This window comes from Homarus americanus, unplaced genomic scaffold, assembly GCF_018991925.1.
Source record: "Homarus americanus isolate GMGI-L3 unplaced genomic scaffold, GMGI_Hamer_2.0 scaffold50865, whole genome shotgun sequence".
Lineage (NCBI taxonomy): Eukaryota > Metazoa > Arthropoda > Malacostraca > Decapoda > Nephropidae > Homarus > Homarus americanus.
Window position 1 is genome coordinate 1 of NW_024752907.1, and position 19,392 is coordinate 19,392.

The following is a 19,392-nucleotide window of genomic DNA, read 5'->3' on the forward strand; positions in this document are numbered from 1 at the left end:
TTAACCCTTTGGATGCGACATGCGGGTAAACCCGCCCAAAATATTATATTAATTAAATGCGACAAGCGGGGATATCCCACGGCCTTGAAAAAACTTCCCCAAATGAGACGCCATGCGGACATATTATGTATTGAGGTATAGGAGTATTTCCTGAATGCAATATAGCTTATTTTTGTACTATTTTGTTTGATATTATCTGAATATGTAATACATATCTAAATTTGCTGTTTAGTAACCAAATTGATTAAATTTATTTGCCATATACCAGACATTGATTTATACCAATTTCCTGCATTTTTTGGGTATAAATGTCATTTTTTCTCTAAAATTTGCACACATATGTGAATTTTTGTTCCAGATTTGGAAAATATACTAAAAGTTCTCTAGGAAAAACATATAGAAAATGTGATTATATGAAATTCATTTTTGGCAGGATAATTGACACTTTTCAGGAACCGGCGCGAAATTTAATTACGCACCTAAAGGGTTAAAATTGAAAACCTTAAAAATACAGTACAGGGGTATTACAGTACATTACCTCTTTGAACACTGATGAGAATTGTTGGTCCAAAACAATATAGGAGCAAAAATCATCACAATAAAAATGTTGAAGCTTTTTTCCATTGGACAACTAAACTGTATGCAGTATTTGGGTTATTGTGTTTAGAATAGTTATACTTTTACACTACTGGAGAAGTTTTTTGTGCTGTATGTGAAAAAAAAAACATTGTGTCATAGTTCAGTTGACTTTTGGAGGTACCCGTATATCACGGCCTATAAGGCGGCGGGGTGCATAAGACGCCCCCCCCCAAATTTCCATTTAAAAAGTAGCTTTTGAGCTCTATTTGCTGTATAAGACCAGTACCCCAAATGTGACACTTACCCACTGACTCAGTAGTCCTTTACCAACCATCCTTGATTTTTTAAAATAAGGCCAATTCACTTCAAGTAATGTCATCAAATTATACCCGCTGGTGGAGTGTAAACACTAGTGACGTCACTGAAGCGTGGTGGGAGTGTTCCCTCGTCTCGGTGGTGTGGCTGTGTTCCGACTATTTATACAACATGTGATTCAACAGCAACCACCGTATTCTAATTGTGGTGTTTCATTAGGATTTGAGTGAAAAAGGTTACCAGTATGTACTTACTACAGACATTTATTACACACACACACACATATATATATATATATATATATATATATATATATATATATATATATATATATATATATATATATATATATATATATATATATATATATATATATATATATATATATATATATATATATACTATACTATATTTTAAAAATGAATGTTCAATGAATTATTTGTAAATTGCATTAGGGTACTGGTCACTTCTGATGAACATAATAAGCAGCTTCTTTATCTCACCTCCATCTCACCCTGAGCCAAACGGAAGGGTCTTGATGCATCTTTATGTTTGCTTATTTTCCATTACTTTAAATAGATTTACCGAATTATTTGTTTTATTTTATTTATTTATAATATACTGTAATATAATAAACACACTGTAATTATTTTTCTTTAATTTTTATAAACTGTTTTGCGACAAAGAATGTTCTCAGTAGTGTTTCATTAGGATTGGAAATTTGAAAAAAATATTACGTGCCACACAATTGTTCCTCTTACTTTGACAACACAACATACATACAGTATATTATTTCTCACTTTTGATCTTTTTTTTTTACTTTTTGTATTTATTTATGGTTAGTTACTTAAAATAAGGCCAATTCACTTCAAGTAATGGCATCAAATGTTACCAGCTGGTGTAGTGTAAACACTAGTGACGTCACTTAAGCGTCTGTATTTAACTGTCGGTAGTTTCAAGAATTAATGCAGTCATTTACTGAATATTCCTTCTAAAAAAATAAATTTAAAATTAATTATTTATAGGAGAAGTATTTTTATCAGTAAATATACCGATATGCATTACTGACCACCTCCACGGCTAAAAATAGCCCAATCTCGCGGTCACTTCCCCTTTCTTGTCTCCTCACTGGCAAATGGGGGGGCGTGGGGAGGGGTGTGTGATGATAGCTGTGTTTATTACAGGGGTATATTGTTCTTTTACGGTATGTTAGACAGGTTTATAATACATTTTTATTATTTTAATAAACCGGTAATCTTAATTTGAATCCAGCTTGCCAAACGTAAGTTTCAGTATAAAATAATTAGTGGTAGGACTTTGTGAGTGGCTTACGATGTTTACATCACCACTCTTGACACACTAAACCACAATATTTAAGAGGTAAGAATTTTATATATATATATATATATATATATATATATATATATATATATATATATATATATATATATATATATATATATATATATATATATATATATATATATATATATATATATATATATATATATCCAGAGTACAACATTTAACCCTTCAATATATATGAGCAGTAAATATGTGTTGCTTTCATATTCTTATGTAGAGTAATGTCGATATGTTTTCACATGTGCGCACTTACATACGCGCAATCTCACTTTTTTTTTGCCATTAATGGTTAGCTACTTATATTGTTCCATTTATTAACATTAAATAACATTACAGGTACTTCAAACAACCATATTAATTTTTTTTACATTAATTTTACTACAGCTAAAATCAGGGTCTTATTTTCTTCAGTTTTATATATAGAACCAATCAGTCACTGGTTTCGTAAGCTTTAACATAAACAATGCCGGCAGCGGTCTCGTCTCCTCTAATATTCCACGTATTATTAATAAATTGTATTGTTAATTTTGCACACACGTACATTAATTCAATAAAAGCAAATTCAGAAACATTAATTAAAATATATATGAACAGTAAATAAGTGTTGCTTTCATATTCTTATGTAAAGTAATGACGATATGTTTTCACGTGTGTGCATGCGCACTTACATATGCGATCTCTCTTTTTCTTTACCATTATCGTTAGCTACTTCTATTGTTCCATTTATTAACATTAAATAAGATTACTTAAAACAACCATATTAATTTTACTACAGCTACAGCCAAGGTCTTATTTTCTTCAGTTTTATATGTAGAATCAGTCAGTCACTGGTTTTGTAATCAACGAAAACAATGCTGTGTCATTTCCTCGTGTGTTTTAATATTCTACGTATTATTAATGAATTGTATTGCTCATTTTGCACACATAAACATTAATTCAATAAAAATGACATTCAGTAATAAACAATAATGAATCTTTTGTACATAAGAGAAATGACGCTGTTTACACGATTATGCACGTCGTTTGCATGTTGGTGGGCTGTTCAAACCCGTCGAAATTCAAGTTTCCGCCGTCAAAATTTTTATTTATTTATTTTTTTGTGTGTTCCAATAAAATACGTTAAGAATTAAAAACTCGCGAAATTTGAGAAGCTACAATACGACATTTAACCCTTCAATATGCCTTCAAAGAGACTATAATGCAGAGAAAGTGGTGCTAGTGCTTCCAAGCATAAACACAAGTCACTATCTATCCAGGAAAAGGGTGAATTTCCATGGTCTGGCAATTTCCATGGTCTGGCACCGGTCAGGTCTCGAGGTTGCCGGACTAGAGAGGTACAACCTGTATCTTTGTTTTCCTCACTTCATCGTTGACTTTAATTAATTTCCTTCTCTCTCCAAAGATCTTCACAGTAATTGTTTTTAATTTTTTTGGCTGTGTTCAGTTTATCATAGATAGTGTTTTGCATTATACGATGTAAAGGCTTGGTTAAGGACGTTCAGGCGACGGGCAAATCGAAGGAAATGATTGAAACTCACCTTTTGACGCATTCAATATTTATTGATGTGGTCAAAACCTGCAGAGAACAAGGCGTTCATTAGTATTACATGGTGATCTATCAGATACATAATTAGTTAGTCTCAGATGATTTCATCTTAATTACAATTGATTATTAAGCATAGTGACATGATACAAAGTTCATAACTCTATTAAACTTAGTTACACTTCATTCCGCATTGTCGTATTTCTCCAGACAAAGAAGAAACGAGTAGGCATAATTAGTCCACAATATTTCAGTACTGAGGGGTATGTCATTACTTTGGCTGTACTTACAAGTGTGGGTCAATGCGAACCAGTATGGTGTTCCAAGGGACAATAGTACTGTGTAAATTGTTCCAGCACAAAATTTGGCCAGGATTGGGAGTCGGTGTTTACCACAGAGGGCTGGTGGCTACATGGTCCTCACAGCATCACTTGAGAAGGCGATCTGCCTCATGGAGGCCAGGCGGCCACGCTACACTTTAAATCATACACTCAGCAGAATCAGGGCATCTTGTTTTTGCAGGTCGCGTGGGGGGGGGGCGTACATGTTCGCAGGCTGATAGATTGAATGTTTGTTCGGGTAAAGCAACGCCAGCACTGTAGTTGAAGCCAGTGGCGATAACACATGAGGAGTTATATTGATGCTTCTTACTGTACCATCTGGCAGTGTTCACATTCACCAGATAGCATTTAGTTTACTTTTTTACATTTTTTTCTTCTTGAAGGACATTTTTTGTCTTTCTGAATTTTGAGTCTCATATGAAACATTACATAGTATAGTCTGGATTTATGCGGTTTTTGTTTACGCGTTTGGTCATTTTCGCGGTGCCTTGCCAGAATGAAATGTTTTAATTACGCGGTAAATTTGGTCATTTATGGGGTGAGGTCCAGACTCGCCGGCCCATTTTTTACTCACGCGGTCCATTCTTGACCATACGCGGGAAGCGGCGCGGTGAGGGGTGCGCATTAGGCCGCTCTTACGTTATCGCTGACGTCATATGATGTATCGGACTGTGGCTGGGCCACACATCCTTACCACCCACGCATTCCCTCCGCCGCTAGCTGTGATTGGTCTAATGTAACATGACGTGCCCTGCCACCAGAGGGTAGAAGTCGCTGACCTAGCCGGGACAGTCTCATTGTTCTCAGTCCGCGTATACAGTTCTCTCTTGTGCCTGCTATTCCCCTAAGAATGGCTTCCGGTGGACTCCCACCACCCGAGAAAAACCTTGAATTACTTGGACCAAGTCATGATTGTGTGAAGGAAATCATCGAGTTGGGGGAGAAAATTAAGCTCATCCTTGACAACGACCCAGACAAGCATCGGTATGAAGTGTCTAATAACCATCTGACGAAAGTTATGGAGCTGTAAATCCAGATCTATCTCGACAACATCAGTGCTAGTCGTCAATGTAGTATTAAGGACTTCTTTGCCCGCAACCCACCACAACCACAGCCAGCCCAAGTCAGTGATAGTGATAGTGAGGATATGGACTTTGAGAGGTTTGTCTGGGAGGCCCTGCAAACCTTTGCGAGTAGTGAAAGTGATTCACCGGAGGGCAACTAATCTGCCCTCTGCCTCGGAACCAGCCGCCATCCACGTGTGCCGACCCATCTTTTCTACTAATGTAAGTGTTAAAAAACATAATATTGATATTTCTCTTAAATATTAATTGTGTGTGTATGCCATCATAAAATTAAGATGTTATTTTTACTACAACGTACGTATTGTGTCGGAAAAAGTGGAGTTTGGGGGTCAGCCCAGTCTCTATTTCAGTTAATCCCATATGTTCTGTTATTTCGTTTACGCGTTTCTCCACGGGCTCAATTGACCTTGTAAATGCAGACTATACTGTACACTCCTGTTTGTGAGTTTCTTTGTGAGTGTAAAGTTATTATAGTACAGTACAGTAATCTAATCTAATCTTTTGTGCTGGTACTGTATATCAATACACTCATGGTTACACTTCATCTTCCACCTTGAACCCTCTGATTTTTTTTTTTTTTAATGGGCATTACCCCACCTGGTCACAGGTCATTTTATAATGAACCACATTAAGGCTGGGGGGAATATAATATTATTATAATAATAATAATAATAATGATAATAAAATTAATAAAAATAAATAACAATTATAATAAAGAAAATATTAATAATTGTGTACTAATAAAAAATCAATAAATAATAATAATAGTAAGAGCCATAAAAAAAAGAGTGGGAAATGACCTATGTATGTTGTGTTGTCAAGGTAAGGGAACAATTGAGACCCTGCAATTGTGTGTAAATGAGGCAGAAAGTAAGATCAGCAACCTGGGACTTGGTCACAATTTTCCTGATGCCATATGGCAGCAGGGTCTACCATTAGACAATACATTATGCTTCTAATATCTTCCCAGGCAGTAGTACCTCCCTGTTTGGAAGCTGCCTTCTACTTACTGCCTGCAAAAGACGCAGTTAGAATCAAAGAATACAGAGTGTGAGGAAATGGCTCAAAAATCAAGGAAGAGCAGAGAGGCCTTCCAGCAACAAAACAGAAGTATTTACTCTCCCTGATGCAATTAAAACTAAGACTAAGCAGACCAAATGAGTGACTATTACATGGGAAAGAAAACTTAATATTTTATTTGTATATATATATATCATGGAACAGCTTATTTTTCTTATTTTAGTACTGTACTACATATGCTATTGAAACCCCAGTTGCTGGTGCATTAGAGGTAAATCCCTTTGGTAAGTACAGTGAACCCTCACTTTACGCGGTCAATTGAACCCACGGCGGCCCGCGTAAAGTGAGAAACGCGTAAAGTGAACAACAACATATGGGATTAATTGAAATAGAGACCGGGCCGACCCCCAAACTCCACTTTTTCAGACACAATACCTACGTTGTAGAAAAATAACTTCTTAATTTTATGATGGTATGCACACACAATTAATAATTAAGAGAAATATCAATAATATTAGGTTTTTTAACACTTAAAGTAGTAGAAAAGATGGCTGGGCACACGGGGATGGGGGGTTGGTTCCGAGGCAGAGGGCAGATTATTGGCCCTCACCTGTATCACTTGTATCAATTGTATCACTATCCACCATAGAGGCTTGCAGGGCCTCTTTGTCAAACCCCTTGAAGTCCATATAAGTCCATATCCTCACTATCATTATCACTGACTTGGGCCGGCTGTGGTGGGTGGCGGGTGAAGAACTCGGTAATGTTTTGATGACTGGGCGACCTTGTGCGCACCCTGCTCGCGCCGCTCTCCGTGTAAAAGGGTACACACACCGCGGAAAGTGAGCATTCCGGTTTCGGCAGGGTACCGCGTAAACGTGGAAATGCGTAAAGTGAAACCGTGTAAAGCGGGGGTTTACTGTATTAAATTTTGAATTCTCACAAAATACAGTGCCAAAAAAAGCTGAGGTACCTTTTAGTTTCTCTTCTCTCAATAATGGTGCACAATTAAAAATATTAAACAAATTCAAGTTTAGTAACAAGTAAATGTGTAAAGGAATTTTTAACAATATGCATGAAAACTATTGTTGCAATACATGTTTGGTTTTGGGTACTGTGTATTTTAACTATTAGGCGCTCACGAAATGAGTAACAATGTGAGAAATTAAGTTAAATACAGAAAAAACTTCCCGGGTAGATGTTTCCCAATCACATCCCTTACACTGTTATGAAAGCACGAGGAACGTTTTTAAAGATAGGAGTAAGGTGATTATATATGAGCTGCTAATGACTGATAACTTTATCTCAAGATAAGTCTTTACCTTGGGTCAATCTGTTTTGTGGATAATGTTATTCTTTTCCCAGAAGCCATGGCAGCTAACACAGGGTAAGCTTATAATGAATAACTTATCACTGGTATCCGGGTGACTAGTACAGTGAGGTAATGAAAAGGGTAATCATTCAGTAAACAGTTACTAGTCATCGAAAAGCTGATATGTTATTGTATTTGGTTAATTGCAAATTATTAGACACATGATAAAAAAAATGACCTGAGGAAAACTTTATTTTTACCAAAAATGGTTCTTTGAGAAAATTTTACTTGAGTAACACAGTATGATATTTTCATAGTAACAGATTTTTGCCATTACGGAATTTTCAAATTTACACCTTAATTTCGGGTTATGGAAAAAAATTGCCCTCTTGGAATTTTGAAGAAAAAATTGCATCTTATAATCAAAATTTTTACAAAAATACCTGGAATATAAAATATTATGTGTGAATGCATCTGTGGTGGCCACAAGGTGATTAGAAGGTCGCTCACCTTGTTTGCTAGCATTCACTGCAACAATGAGCTGCTCAGTTAAAATTCTTTCCTTAGCTTGTACAGGTATTCAGTTTTGCATCTGTGCTTAGGACTTTATTTGCCCTTCTGGAATTTTGGTTAATTTATTAAGATTTCCAAAAGAAAAAGTCGTGATATAGAACAAATAATTTCACCGAAATTATGCAATTTATTTCATGTGGAGTCTGGCTTAGCTCTACTGCCTCTCCAGCTGGTAGCAGCCACAACAACACTGTTAATACTCATTTTGAATACTTTGCCCAAATTGTGTTCAGTTATGCATCTACAGTATGTTACTGTGTACCCTTGTTCAAGACGAGTGGAAAAGGACCATCAAGTTGAAGTGAAAGCATTGGTGATAAAAAACTCCATAAAGGAATTGCATTGGACATTAAACTTGATGGTTTAAGGAGGTAACTCTGATCCCACAACCTCACCTGACTACCTCCAGCAGCACTCATCATTTCTGGTAATTAAAATTCAAGTGTTTTGTTCATTTATCATCATGGTACAGAATGCCCTGACAATTCGCAGACCTCGATTATTTGCGGATTACAGCAAATGTTATTCGCGGATTTGGCTATTCGCAGCCATTTTGAGAACCTGACCCCTGCAAATTTTAAGGACCTACTGTACATCATGAATGATTTTTTGTATGTGGTTAAAACTGTCTTAATTTCATACATATACTGTATGTGCTTGTACAGGTATCACATTTTTGGGCCTAAAAAAAGTTTCCTTAGGGACGCATCTCCACTTTTATAATGGAAGTACAGTAATGTATATGGGAAAAATGGTTTCGCTTTATGAAAAAAAAATCGGGAACGGAGCCCTCCTGTAATCCAGGGATGCCTTATTTTGTGCGCTAGTGAATTCTTTACGAGAAATGGTACCTTTCAGAAACAAAAGACCAGTTATATTATTATTAAAATCCCAATTATTTGGCTAGGGTTGTTATTTTAAACCAAATCACCCTTTAACCAATCATCCTTCCCTTTCCATCACTCCCATCAGCCTCAAAATGTAATTGGCTTGGATAAATTAAGTTGATCAATGATTTTTGTTCTTTAAGGCTGTCATGATACACCTTATCTAGTCTTGACTCCAAAGTACTCTCACAGTCGTATCATTTTGTACATGAGATTTAATAAAACAGTACGATTCTGATCTCCTTAGAGATTAAGTGAATAGGAATGTGTCACGAAGTAGCCATCAATTAATGGTTGTAGAATACAGTTTTAGTTTGGGGGTTCTACCACATAACTTAAAGTTAGTCCCTGGGGTTGTCCTCCTTCAGTGTCTCCTAGGGTTAATCTGCTGATCACTAGATATAAATGTCAGCCTTCCTATCACTCTACCCTATCAATATCCAATAAGGGGAACACTGGGGGAGTACACTGAGAAGCTTGATCCATGACTATCCAATCTGCTCTCGGTATGTTGAGGCCAGAGTCTGTTATTTTGAATCCAAGTTAACTTTTATTCAAACTCCTTGTTTTTTCCTCAGTTGCAAGTTATTGATTAGTCTTGAACCCAGGGGAAGAGGGAGGAATTCTGAGCTGTTTGGCTATTAAAAAAAGAAAGAAAAAAGGCTGGGGGTTTGTCAAAACAACTGAATTTTAGTTTATTTGGGAATAAAAGTAATTTCACTGCTGAAACTATCATTTTCTGTAGGTAGTCAGGTAGTCTTTGATTACCTCAGAGTGGCAACCCTGTTTTGCCAGTTAAGAGGGCACTTTGAAGTCCTACATATAATGTTCAGTTCCTACACAGTAAAAGTGGGTTTGCTATAGGAAGGATATACACTATACAGCCATAAAGATTGCTTCAAATTTGTCACTTGGAAACTTGGACACCATGCCATCGAATAATCACATGCAACCAGTATTAGATTTACAAAGGGGCCATTGGGGCCATGGCCCCAGGCCCCAAAGATACAAGGGGCCCTTCCAAAAAATTTCACGTATGTATTATAAAAATTTAATATTTCACCATAATTTTGTGTACAAAAGATATACTGTAGTGACCCCTGTGACCCCTCTAACCTCAACCTTATACAGGGTATTTTGATATCTGTATCGTTATGAAAAATACCAGTTATACAAATATTGAAATGTAAACGAATGCTGAATGTCTTACTTAATTTCAGTGTCTTAGATTACAACTTGCTCCAACAGTTTGATGAAGAGTGTCAGTATTGGCAAAAAGTCCTAAAACATGTAATTGGCCTTTTAAAATTCTTGGCTGTGTGTGGTCTTGCTCTGAGAAGAACAAATGAGCATTTTGGCTCAGGAAATGATAGAAACTTCTTTGGGCTGATTGAACTGCTGGCTTAGTATGACCCCATTTCTTGAAGAACATTTGAAAACACACTGGCAGACCTTCGTATTTGTAAAGAACCATGTATGAAGACTTTATAGATATTATTGGTGACATGGTGCTCTTGTAGATGATGCAAGAGATTAAAGATGCCAGATATTTTTCTTTTTCAGTGGAGTCTGCACCTGATGTCACCTATATAGATAAGCTGACCCTCGTTGTTAGGTATATAAATAGTAAGGGACCTGTTGAGAGATTCATAAAGTATATCCCCTCTTCACTCACATACAGGAGAAAGCATGGCTGAACTTATTCTTGAATTTTTTGCCTCTCGAGGCATTAACATCGGATATTGTCTTGGTCAGTCATATGCTAATGCAGCCAACATGAGTGGAAAGTACCAGGGTTTACCGGCATTGATCAAAAGATAATGCAAGTATGCTGATTGTGTACCATGTGCTGCACATTCACTCATGCTGGTTGGAGAGGTAGCAGGTTCCTGTTGTATTGAAGCTATTAATCTCTTCTCCTTTGTAAATAAGGTCTACACTTTCTTTTCTGTATTCACAAACAGATGGAAAATTTTGACTGACAAAGTGGCTCCACTGGGCCTGAGTGTAGTAAAGCAATACTCAGATACATGCTGGTCAGGCAGACATGATGCAGTCTAAATCCAGCACTGCATGCAACTCATGCAAGTGTGGAAAATGTCTGTAAAATGGTGATGATAATGATGAATTGATGATTCTGTCATTTAGTGGTGACCTGGAATGAAACATCTGCTTCCATAATTCATTAATACAGTAGTGTGCCCAGCTTTATGTCCCTCATCAAATATAATTGGAAGAAATATAACAGAATTCAATCTATCCACTTTTTTGTCTGTCTCCCTGTCTTTGTAAATGATGGTTTTCATTTGATAACTTGATTTTCTGCTCACTGATTAACATGAGAGGTCACTTTTGTATTGCTCATGAGTATAAGGAGGAACTTATTTATTTTAGTTCATACTGTATAAATACGGTGGAGTTTATCTACTATAATTACAGTATACAGTATGTTTACATATTGGTCATTGTACTGTACAGTAGGGGGCAGTGAAATTTTGCTCAAAGCTGCACTCTTCAGGCATTGTTCCTTATACATATCTAAGACTCCATGCCAAATTTGAAGCTGATATGTCGAGGTTTAGTCTGCCGCATTTTCTACTGAAATTTTTAAATTTACCTACAGTACTAGCCAAACAGCCGCTGTGGCGGTGCAATGTTCTGTTCAGTGTTTATCAACTTTTTTTTCATATGTCTTATTTCATTTAAGTTGTCTTGTTGCAGATGAGTATGGTGCTCTGTCTATATTGATTATCAGCCTTTTCTCATTTCATTTCTCAATGTTGTGTGACAGACACCAGTTCACAGAACCGGACAAGACTCCCTACACTGGCTGCCGCTTGTGACCGATACTTGATTAGTAATTATGCTGGAGCTGCCACTGCTACTGCCACCTTAACTGACTATGGCATTATCACAAAGGATGACAAGAGTCAGGTTATTGGACCACATAAGCTGCGGGATGCGAGACAAAAATACCGATTTAAGAGGCAAGAAATTGAGATGGCTAGTTTAGATTATTTGACGTCACTCTATTTTGATGGTAAGAAGACCGCCACTCGTGTGATGATAAAGAATGAGAAGACCGAGAAATGGAGTTCGAGGATGATGGTGAAAGATCATTATGTCATCATGGTTGAGCCTGGCAATGAATATCTCACACATGTGACTCCCAAGACTGGACACGGAAAGCAGATTGCCAAAACTATTCACGAGTTTCTGGTGGAGAAAAATCTAACCCAGCAGCCCATTGTGTGTGTTGGTTGTGATGGAACCAATGTAAATGTAGGATCAGAAAATGGAGTCATTCATCATCTTGAAATGTTACTTGGTCACCCGCTCCATTATTTCATATGTCAGCTTCACGGAAATGAGCTGCCTTTCCGCGCAGTTTTTTATCACTATGATGGTAAACCAAGTGGTCCTGAGCATTGGCGTGGTCCCATTGGAAAGCAGATCAAGGAGTCTTTGTCTGAGCTTCCAGTTGTCGCCTTCCAGCCAGTCAGTTTCCCTGATTTCCCTGTGTTTAATGATGAAGTGGAGAAAGATCTGTCCTGGGATCAGAAATACCTGTATAGGATTTGTAAAGGAGTTATCACAGGTGTTGTTGAAGATGACTTGGCTGCTATTGAGCCAGGTCCTCCCTGTGTGTCAAGGTGGAACACCTTATGGAGTAGAATCCTCAGGCTGTATGTAGCAACATCAAGACCCAGCCATGAGTTGAAAAGAATTGTCATTACAATAATAAAGTTCAGTGCTCCAATGTGGTTTTACATCAAGATACACCCTTATGTAACACACGGCTCAAGGAACGTATTCCAGTCCCTGCTATATATGAAACACCTGAATAGTGAGGAGGAGACGATAGTGAAGAAGGCTGTCCAGAGAAATGCATACTTCGCCCACACAGATCAACTTCTTCTTGGTATGTGTGCAGATGAGGACATGACTGTTAGAGAAAAAGCTGTCTCAATGATAAGAAAAATTAGAGAGGAGAATCAGCAAAAGGAAGAATGCACTGGCAGATCTGAAGAGGAGGAGGAAGATTCTGATGCTGCTGTTGACGAGAATTTGTTAAACTATACTGATGAGGAGGGTAAAGATGGAGATGGGAATGAGGATGTGCCTCCTGTAGTCAACATGAGAAAGGTGGTGACTCCGAAACTAAAGTGGCAAGCAAAAAACTATCATTCCATGATTAACTGGAGGAATGAACTCAAGACTGAGCCTCCTTACATTGCTTCTCTGTCAAATCTACAGGTTAATGACATTCTTGAGACACCATTAGTGGTGCCCAAGTGGCCAAACAGCACTCAGGCGGTCGAGAGAGGCATAAAAGTGATGACTGAAGCTTGCACTGAAGTGACGGGATACGAATCGAGAGATGGATATATTAGGCAAAGATTATTGTCTAGGAAAATGATGCCAAGGTTCCGCACAAAAAAGAATTTCAATATGAACTTGTAATGATTTTCTATACGGTGTACCTGTACATGTGAATTAAATCGATGTCACCCATGTAAAATTTATCATTATCCTGGAAAACATTAAATGACACCTAATTTATGGTATACACTAAAAGTTGACAAAAAGTCGTTCGCGATGCGGCAGGGTAAGTATGCATGAAATGGGATGAAATTTTGCACAGGTGTTTGTTACAGCCATACAAACGATGCCTGAAAAGTGCAGCCTGCAACTCAAATAAAAGTGTTTTTTCCCTTCCCCCTACTGTACAGTATATTTCTTCCAGAAAACTCGCAGGCCGTACGTTGTTTATCACCGGAGCCAGTAGAGGTATTGGTAAAGCCATTGCCCTCAAAGCTGCTCGAGATGGGGCCAACATTGTAGTGGCTGCGAAAACTGCAGATCCTCATCCAAAACTTCCTGGAACCATCTTCACTGCTGCTAAGGAGAGTAAGTACAAAATTAACACTGCTAGTGTGTACAGCTCCTCCCCGAATTACGACCTACTCGACTTATGACCACCCGCACTGATGACCTGTCTCAGTCGTACCAAAATTTTGTCAAATTACGTATTTTCGAGTCCCAACGTCAGTACACAGAGAAAATTTTCGTTTGTAATTCGCTTTAAAATGACTGGCAAGCTTAAAAGTGAGAGTTTTGTGGTGCTGAGAAGAAAAAGAGACACCCATTTTAGATTTTCTATGTACAGAGGTATTATTTAAGCATTTTCGACTAACGACCATTTTGACTTACGACCTGGACTTGGGTCCCTAACCCCGTAGTAAGTCAGGGAGGAGCTGTATATAATAACTATAATATTAATTATCACCTCTATTTACTTCCTACCAATTATTAAGGGTCCTGGCAAACCTTGTCATTACTATAGGGTTTTGATAATTTTAATGGCATGAAAGACTGCCGAGACAGACAATGTTTGGTTTTGTTGATCAACTCACTGTTCACGGAACCTGGTATAAATCCTGATTCAGATTTCTGGTCGAGCTGTTGCTTTGAAGATTAGGTACATCATGTTGAAACTGTGGGAATATTAAGAGGTTCATGTGTGTATTAAAACACTGCAACCATACAGAGCGGTCCATTCTTTGATCCTCTCGGATTCTTGCTATGCTCCCCACCATCAACAGCTCCTGGCCTCCAAAACAGTCTCCATGGGATGAACACTGAGAAGGATAAGATGTTTGACTGTGTTATTGTATTTTACTGCTATGTTATTGAATTTGTATAATGCAATAAGATAACTGGTAATAGAATGTCAAATACAGTACATGTACGTACCTCTGTTTTAGCAAGTAAAAAAAATGTTTTTGTGTGTTCTACTTTGACACTTTTGATGCATCAAGAGGAAAGGATATTAGAACAGAACTCGCATTCAATATGTACCTGTTATTCTGCATAGTTTATGTAAGTAAGACAGTGCACAGTGACAGAGTCAAGTGCGCAACGACAGAGTAACCAAGTGAACCGTAACAGTAGCCAAGTGCAGAGACAGTAGCCAAGTGCATAGTGGCAGTAGCCAAGTGCACAGTGACAGTAGCCTAGTGCACAGTAATAGAGAAGCCAAGTGCACAGTGACAGTAGCTTAATGCACAGTAACAGAGTTGCCAAGTGCACAGAGACAGTAGCCAAGTGCATAGTGACAGTAGCCTAGTGCTCAGTGACAGAGTAGTCAAGTGCACAGTGACAGTAGCCTAGTGCACAGTGACAGAGTATCCAAGTGCACAGTGACAGTAGCCTAGTGCACAGTGACAGCAGCCTAGTGCACAGTGACAGTAGCCAGTCTTATGAGCAAACTGAAATTTGGACATTTAAGTTCATGTGTGTGAAAGTGAAGAAGTACATAACCCCCCAAAAGTTTTATCAGTGTCTGACACAATGGATCTTCAGTAATGAATAGTTATCTGAAGAAGCCAGTGATGCTTTATGTTCTTTGGGATGGAAACCAGTACAGAGGTGTTGACTGGAGCTGGTTCTTGTTTAGGAAATAATTTTTTCTCTCAGACTATGTTATCATATTAGTTCAGTACATGTACAGTGTTTTTTGTCAGATCTGAGATTATTTTGAAACTGTTATAAGACATCTTACCAGCCTCATCAGGTCATACCAGCATGCAACAGTGGCCTTATGGCATGTAGAGTGATTGACAGAAGGTAGTTTTATATGTTTTCACATGAAATAAACATGGGAAGGTAAGAGAAGGGGGATGCATTATATTCCTGATTGTAATACAGTAAGTTGATGCATCAGTTTTATTGGAAGATAGTCTTAAGAGGGCTACTAGAAGGAATCTCTAGTCTAGGGGTCACACTCACAAGAAGTGACACAGGTTGCTCTCTCAGACAGCTGATCCCAGGTGCTGCTTTAGGAGTTTACTTTCAATGGGAATTCTTAATACATGTACTTTGCTTTTGTATACAGTACAGGGTATTCACTTTACCCTCATATGTCTCTAAAGTTTTGTTTACATGAAAAAGCAAATAAATGGACAGTGTAAATGCAAGTATTTATCCACTACAGTTGAATTGGCAGGAGGACAAGCCCTCCCATGTGTAGTGGACGTGCGGGATGAGGGATCTGTGCAGCAGGCCATAGATAATGCCATACAGCAGTTTGGTGGCATCGATGTTGTTGTGAACAATGCCAGCGCCATCTCCCTCACAGGAACCCAGGAGACTTCCATGAAAAAATATGATCTCATGCATCACATTAATACCAGAGGAACCTACCTTGTGTAAGAGATGCATACATTTGTTATCACTGTACAGTCTCTAGATTCTAGATACTGTATACATCATGTATTGGTTATTATTTTTCTTTTTAAGTTAATACAGGGTACAGTACTTAATAATCGTGAAGTTCTGAGACCCATTCATTACTATGTCAGTTACTTTATCAGTGATGGAGGTTATTTAAGACTTACAATTTTGTCTCTAGTCTGTTTATTCAGACTTAGTATTGCAGGGTGATAAATAATGGGTGACAGGTTACCTTATAGCTTCTTTTCTTTTTATGTGTTTGTAACCTCATGGCATAACAAAATACATTTCATGAAACAAGTTTCACAATTACCAACTTCTGTACAAGTTCACCAACCTTCACAGGATTTTGTATGTAAGTTCATATACCCACAATTTTAGTTAAATGTGTCAGCAGGAGGTTCATCACTTATCTATACAATCCATTTTGACAACAATTTTCTCTACAGAGCAAGTTTTCTGTTCTTGTTCTTATCTTGCCCCAGTGATGTAATCCAAGACATTGATGCTTCAGTTATTGACACAATCCATTTCCTTCATGATCCTCCTTCCTCATCTTACCACTTAAGGTTCAGTATCATAAATCCTCTTCACAGACTTTTCATACGACAGGAGGCACTCGAGGTGAGAAATAGAGAAATAGAGAAGTGACAAATGTAAAACAAAACAAAAACTGGAAGCACATTTAATGGTTAGCAATTTTGAAATAAGTATAAACATATAAGAAACACTTCTCAACCTGTTTGTTGCTCTTCATGGTCTAGGCTGGAGTGCCTCATATATCAGTTCTTTTCCTTAGATATTGTTTGTAAATGTCTTTTAAATATTAGAAGTGTGTAGTTTATTGTGTAATTTAAACTTTGTATCTTCTTGCAGATCCAAGTCATGCATTCCACACTTGTTAAAGAGTCCAAACCCACACATCTTGAATATATCTCCTCCTCTCAACATGAGGCCACGCTGGTTCCAGAACCATGTTGCTTACACCATGGCCAAGTATGGAATGTCTATGTGTGTGCTAGGCATGGCTGAAGAATTCAGAGATAATGGCATTGCATGTAATGCACTATGGCCACGTACTGGTAAGATTTTCTTATAGTTATTTGATGCTCTTCTGGTCATTGATGTTTAAGCTTCAAAGTAATGCAGGAATGGAGTGAATATTTTTTACAAGTCCTAAATGTAATGGCTGAAAAGGGGGCAGAGTTAGCCTATGTGTTTTGGAGAGAATTGAAGAGTTTAAAGACTAAAAGAAAATAGGGTAAGTGTTGAAGAGGTGAAACTGACTACCAAGCAAGCTTTAATAGGAGTAAGACACCAGGCCGGGATGGCGTCACTGTAGGAATGTTGAAAAGGGGGGGGTGAAAAGCAAGAAAATGGGTGATGATTGTACAGTGGGCACGATAATAATGAGTATAGTCCCCTGTTCACAGGGAAAGATGATAAGAGTGATTGTAAAAATTATAAATGAATTGGTTTAAGCACATTTAAGGTGTATGATAGGGTCCTCCTTGAGTGAATTGTGGTTCATTCAAGTGTATGTTAGGAGAAGAACAGTGTGTGTTATGAAGGGAAGAGGATGTGTGGTAAGATGTATAATTGAAAAATGTCTGGAGAAAATGAAGAATCTTTGTGTTATCTATACTGTACTGTATTGATCTGGAAAAGCATAAGTTTAATTAAACTTTATTGAAAAACAGTGAGGGAAATAATGAGTGTTTGGTATAAAAATATTAATATCCCCGTTAGCCAGAATCTTCGATCCATAGAACTCTCCAATAACCGGGGGAAAAAATTGTGGTTTCTGAAAAATTCCAGGAAAAATCTCCATTTCGGGCATGGGAACTAGTTTCCGAGGATGGAATCACTTGCATTTCGGGAAAATTCTGAGGAAATTCCGAGAAAATCTCTGTTCTGGGCATGGGAATGAAATTCTGCATCATGTTTACAACATGAGGAAACGTTCCGGTAGCATGGGTGGGTAGGCTCAGAGTGCTCGTGAGCTACAATTGGCTACTATTGATGTGTATCACAGCCTATCTCCTCAAACTCTTGTATCATAACATTCTTAGTTTATTGTTAGCTGCCATTGTTCAAGTTTGTTTGCTCACTCACTGCTGTTTTTGCATATGATCTGTGTTGTGAAGTACTGTATTGTACATTACTTTACCAGCATATAATCACCCAAGAATACCATTCAAGCAGTGTTAATACATAAAAAGTTATTACAATTATGTGCTGTACATTTAGTAAGGGTGATAGTACTGTACATAGCAGAGTGGACAGTGTATGCTAGTGTGTAGAGGGTGTATGTACATTATATAGTGCATGTACAATTCCTCCTTCATAGAAGAAGAGGAGAGTGACAGTTAGCAACACCTGCTACAGTAGTTGGTACAGGACAAAGGCACTTTAAGGCAAGTCATCCTTTATCATCATATCACCATTTAGCCTGCCTATATCACAAGTTCAAGACGACAGCATCCTCTGGCAAGTACAATATACCTGTGTACAGTACAGATATCCCCTGATTTAAAATGGAGTTACATTCCTAAAAACCCCATCGCAAATTGAAATATCGTAAATTGGGATCATTTTAACATGGGGTTCAATGGGATACGTTCCCAGCCAGTCTGACGCCCACATGTATTGTACAGTATTACAGAAAAAAGAATCCTATACTAATAAAATAACTAAAAATCAATTAAATAACGCTCGCCACATCATTAAGAACAAGCCTGGCCACTTCACAATGTCAAGCTTCATCTCTAGAGACAAGGTTTTCCTGAGTGCCTTGGCCTTCACAGGTGCAGGATCCTTCAGCAACAGCTTACTAGACATTTTTAAAGTGTAAATAAATAAAGATCTGTCTGTCCGTGTGTGATGCATAATGTAGACTCGAGGAAAACTTTCCCTAGCACCATGAAAAATTCTGAGGGTGTGTGATTTTTTCCAGGGAGGAGAAATCCGTCTCCATACCCAGAAATCTCTCATTCCCGAAAGAGTTCTGCACCAGTTATTCTGGCTAATGGGGATGTCACACAGTATATAATAATTTGTTGAATTCTGGTTTTTAATGACAGAAAGATTACATTAACCATGGTGTTAGCCAGAACAAAATACAGTCAGTCCTCGA

The 19,392-nt window shown here is 37.7% G+C and overlaps 1 protein-coding gene across 1 annotated transcript; it reads left to right on the forward strand.

The window, feature by feature from the left end:
- Positions 1-7,616: 7,616 nt before the first annotated feature.
- Positions 7,617-17,370, forward strand: LOC121855223 (hydroxysteroid dehydrogenase-like protein 2). The gene is made up of 4 exons (XM_042350091.1): positions 7,617-7,635; positions 13,768-13,931; positions 16,018-16,231; positions 17,133-17,370. The coding sequence occupies exons 1-4, from the start codon at positions 7,619-7,621 to the stop codon at positions 17,353-17,355; spliced, it is 618 nt and encodes a 205-aa protein (XP_042206025.1). The 5' UTR covers positions 7,617-7,618; the 3' UTR covers positions 17,356-17,370.
- The last annotated feature ends 2,022 nt before the right edge of the window (positions 17,371-19,392 follow it).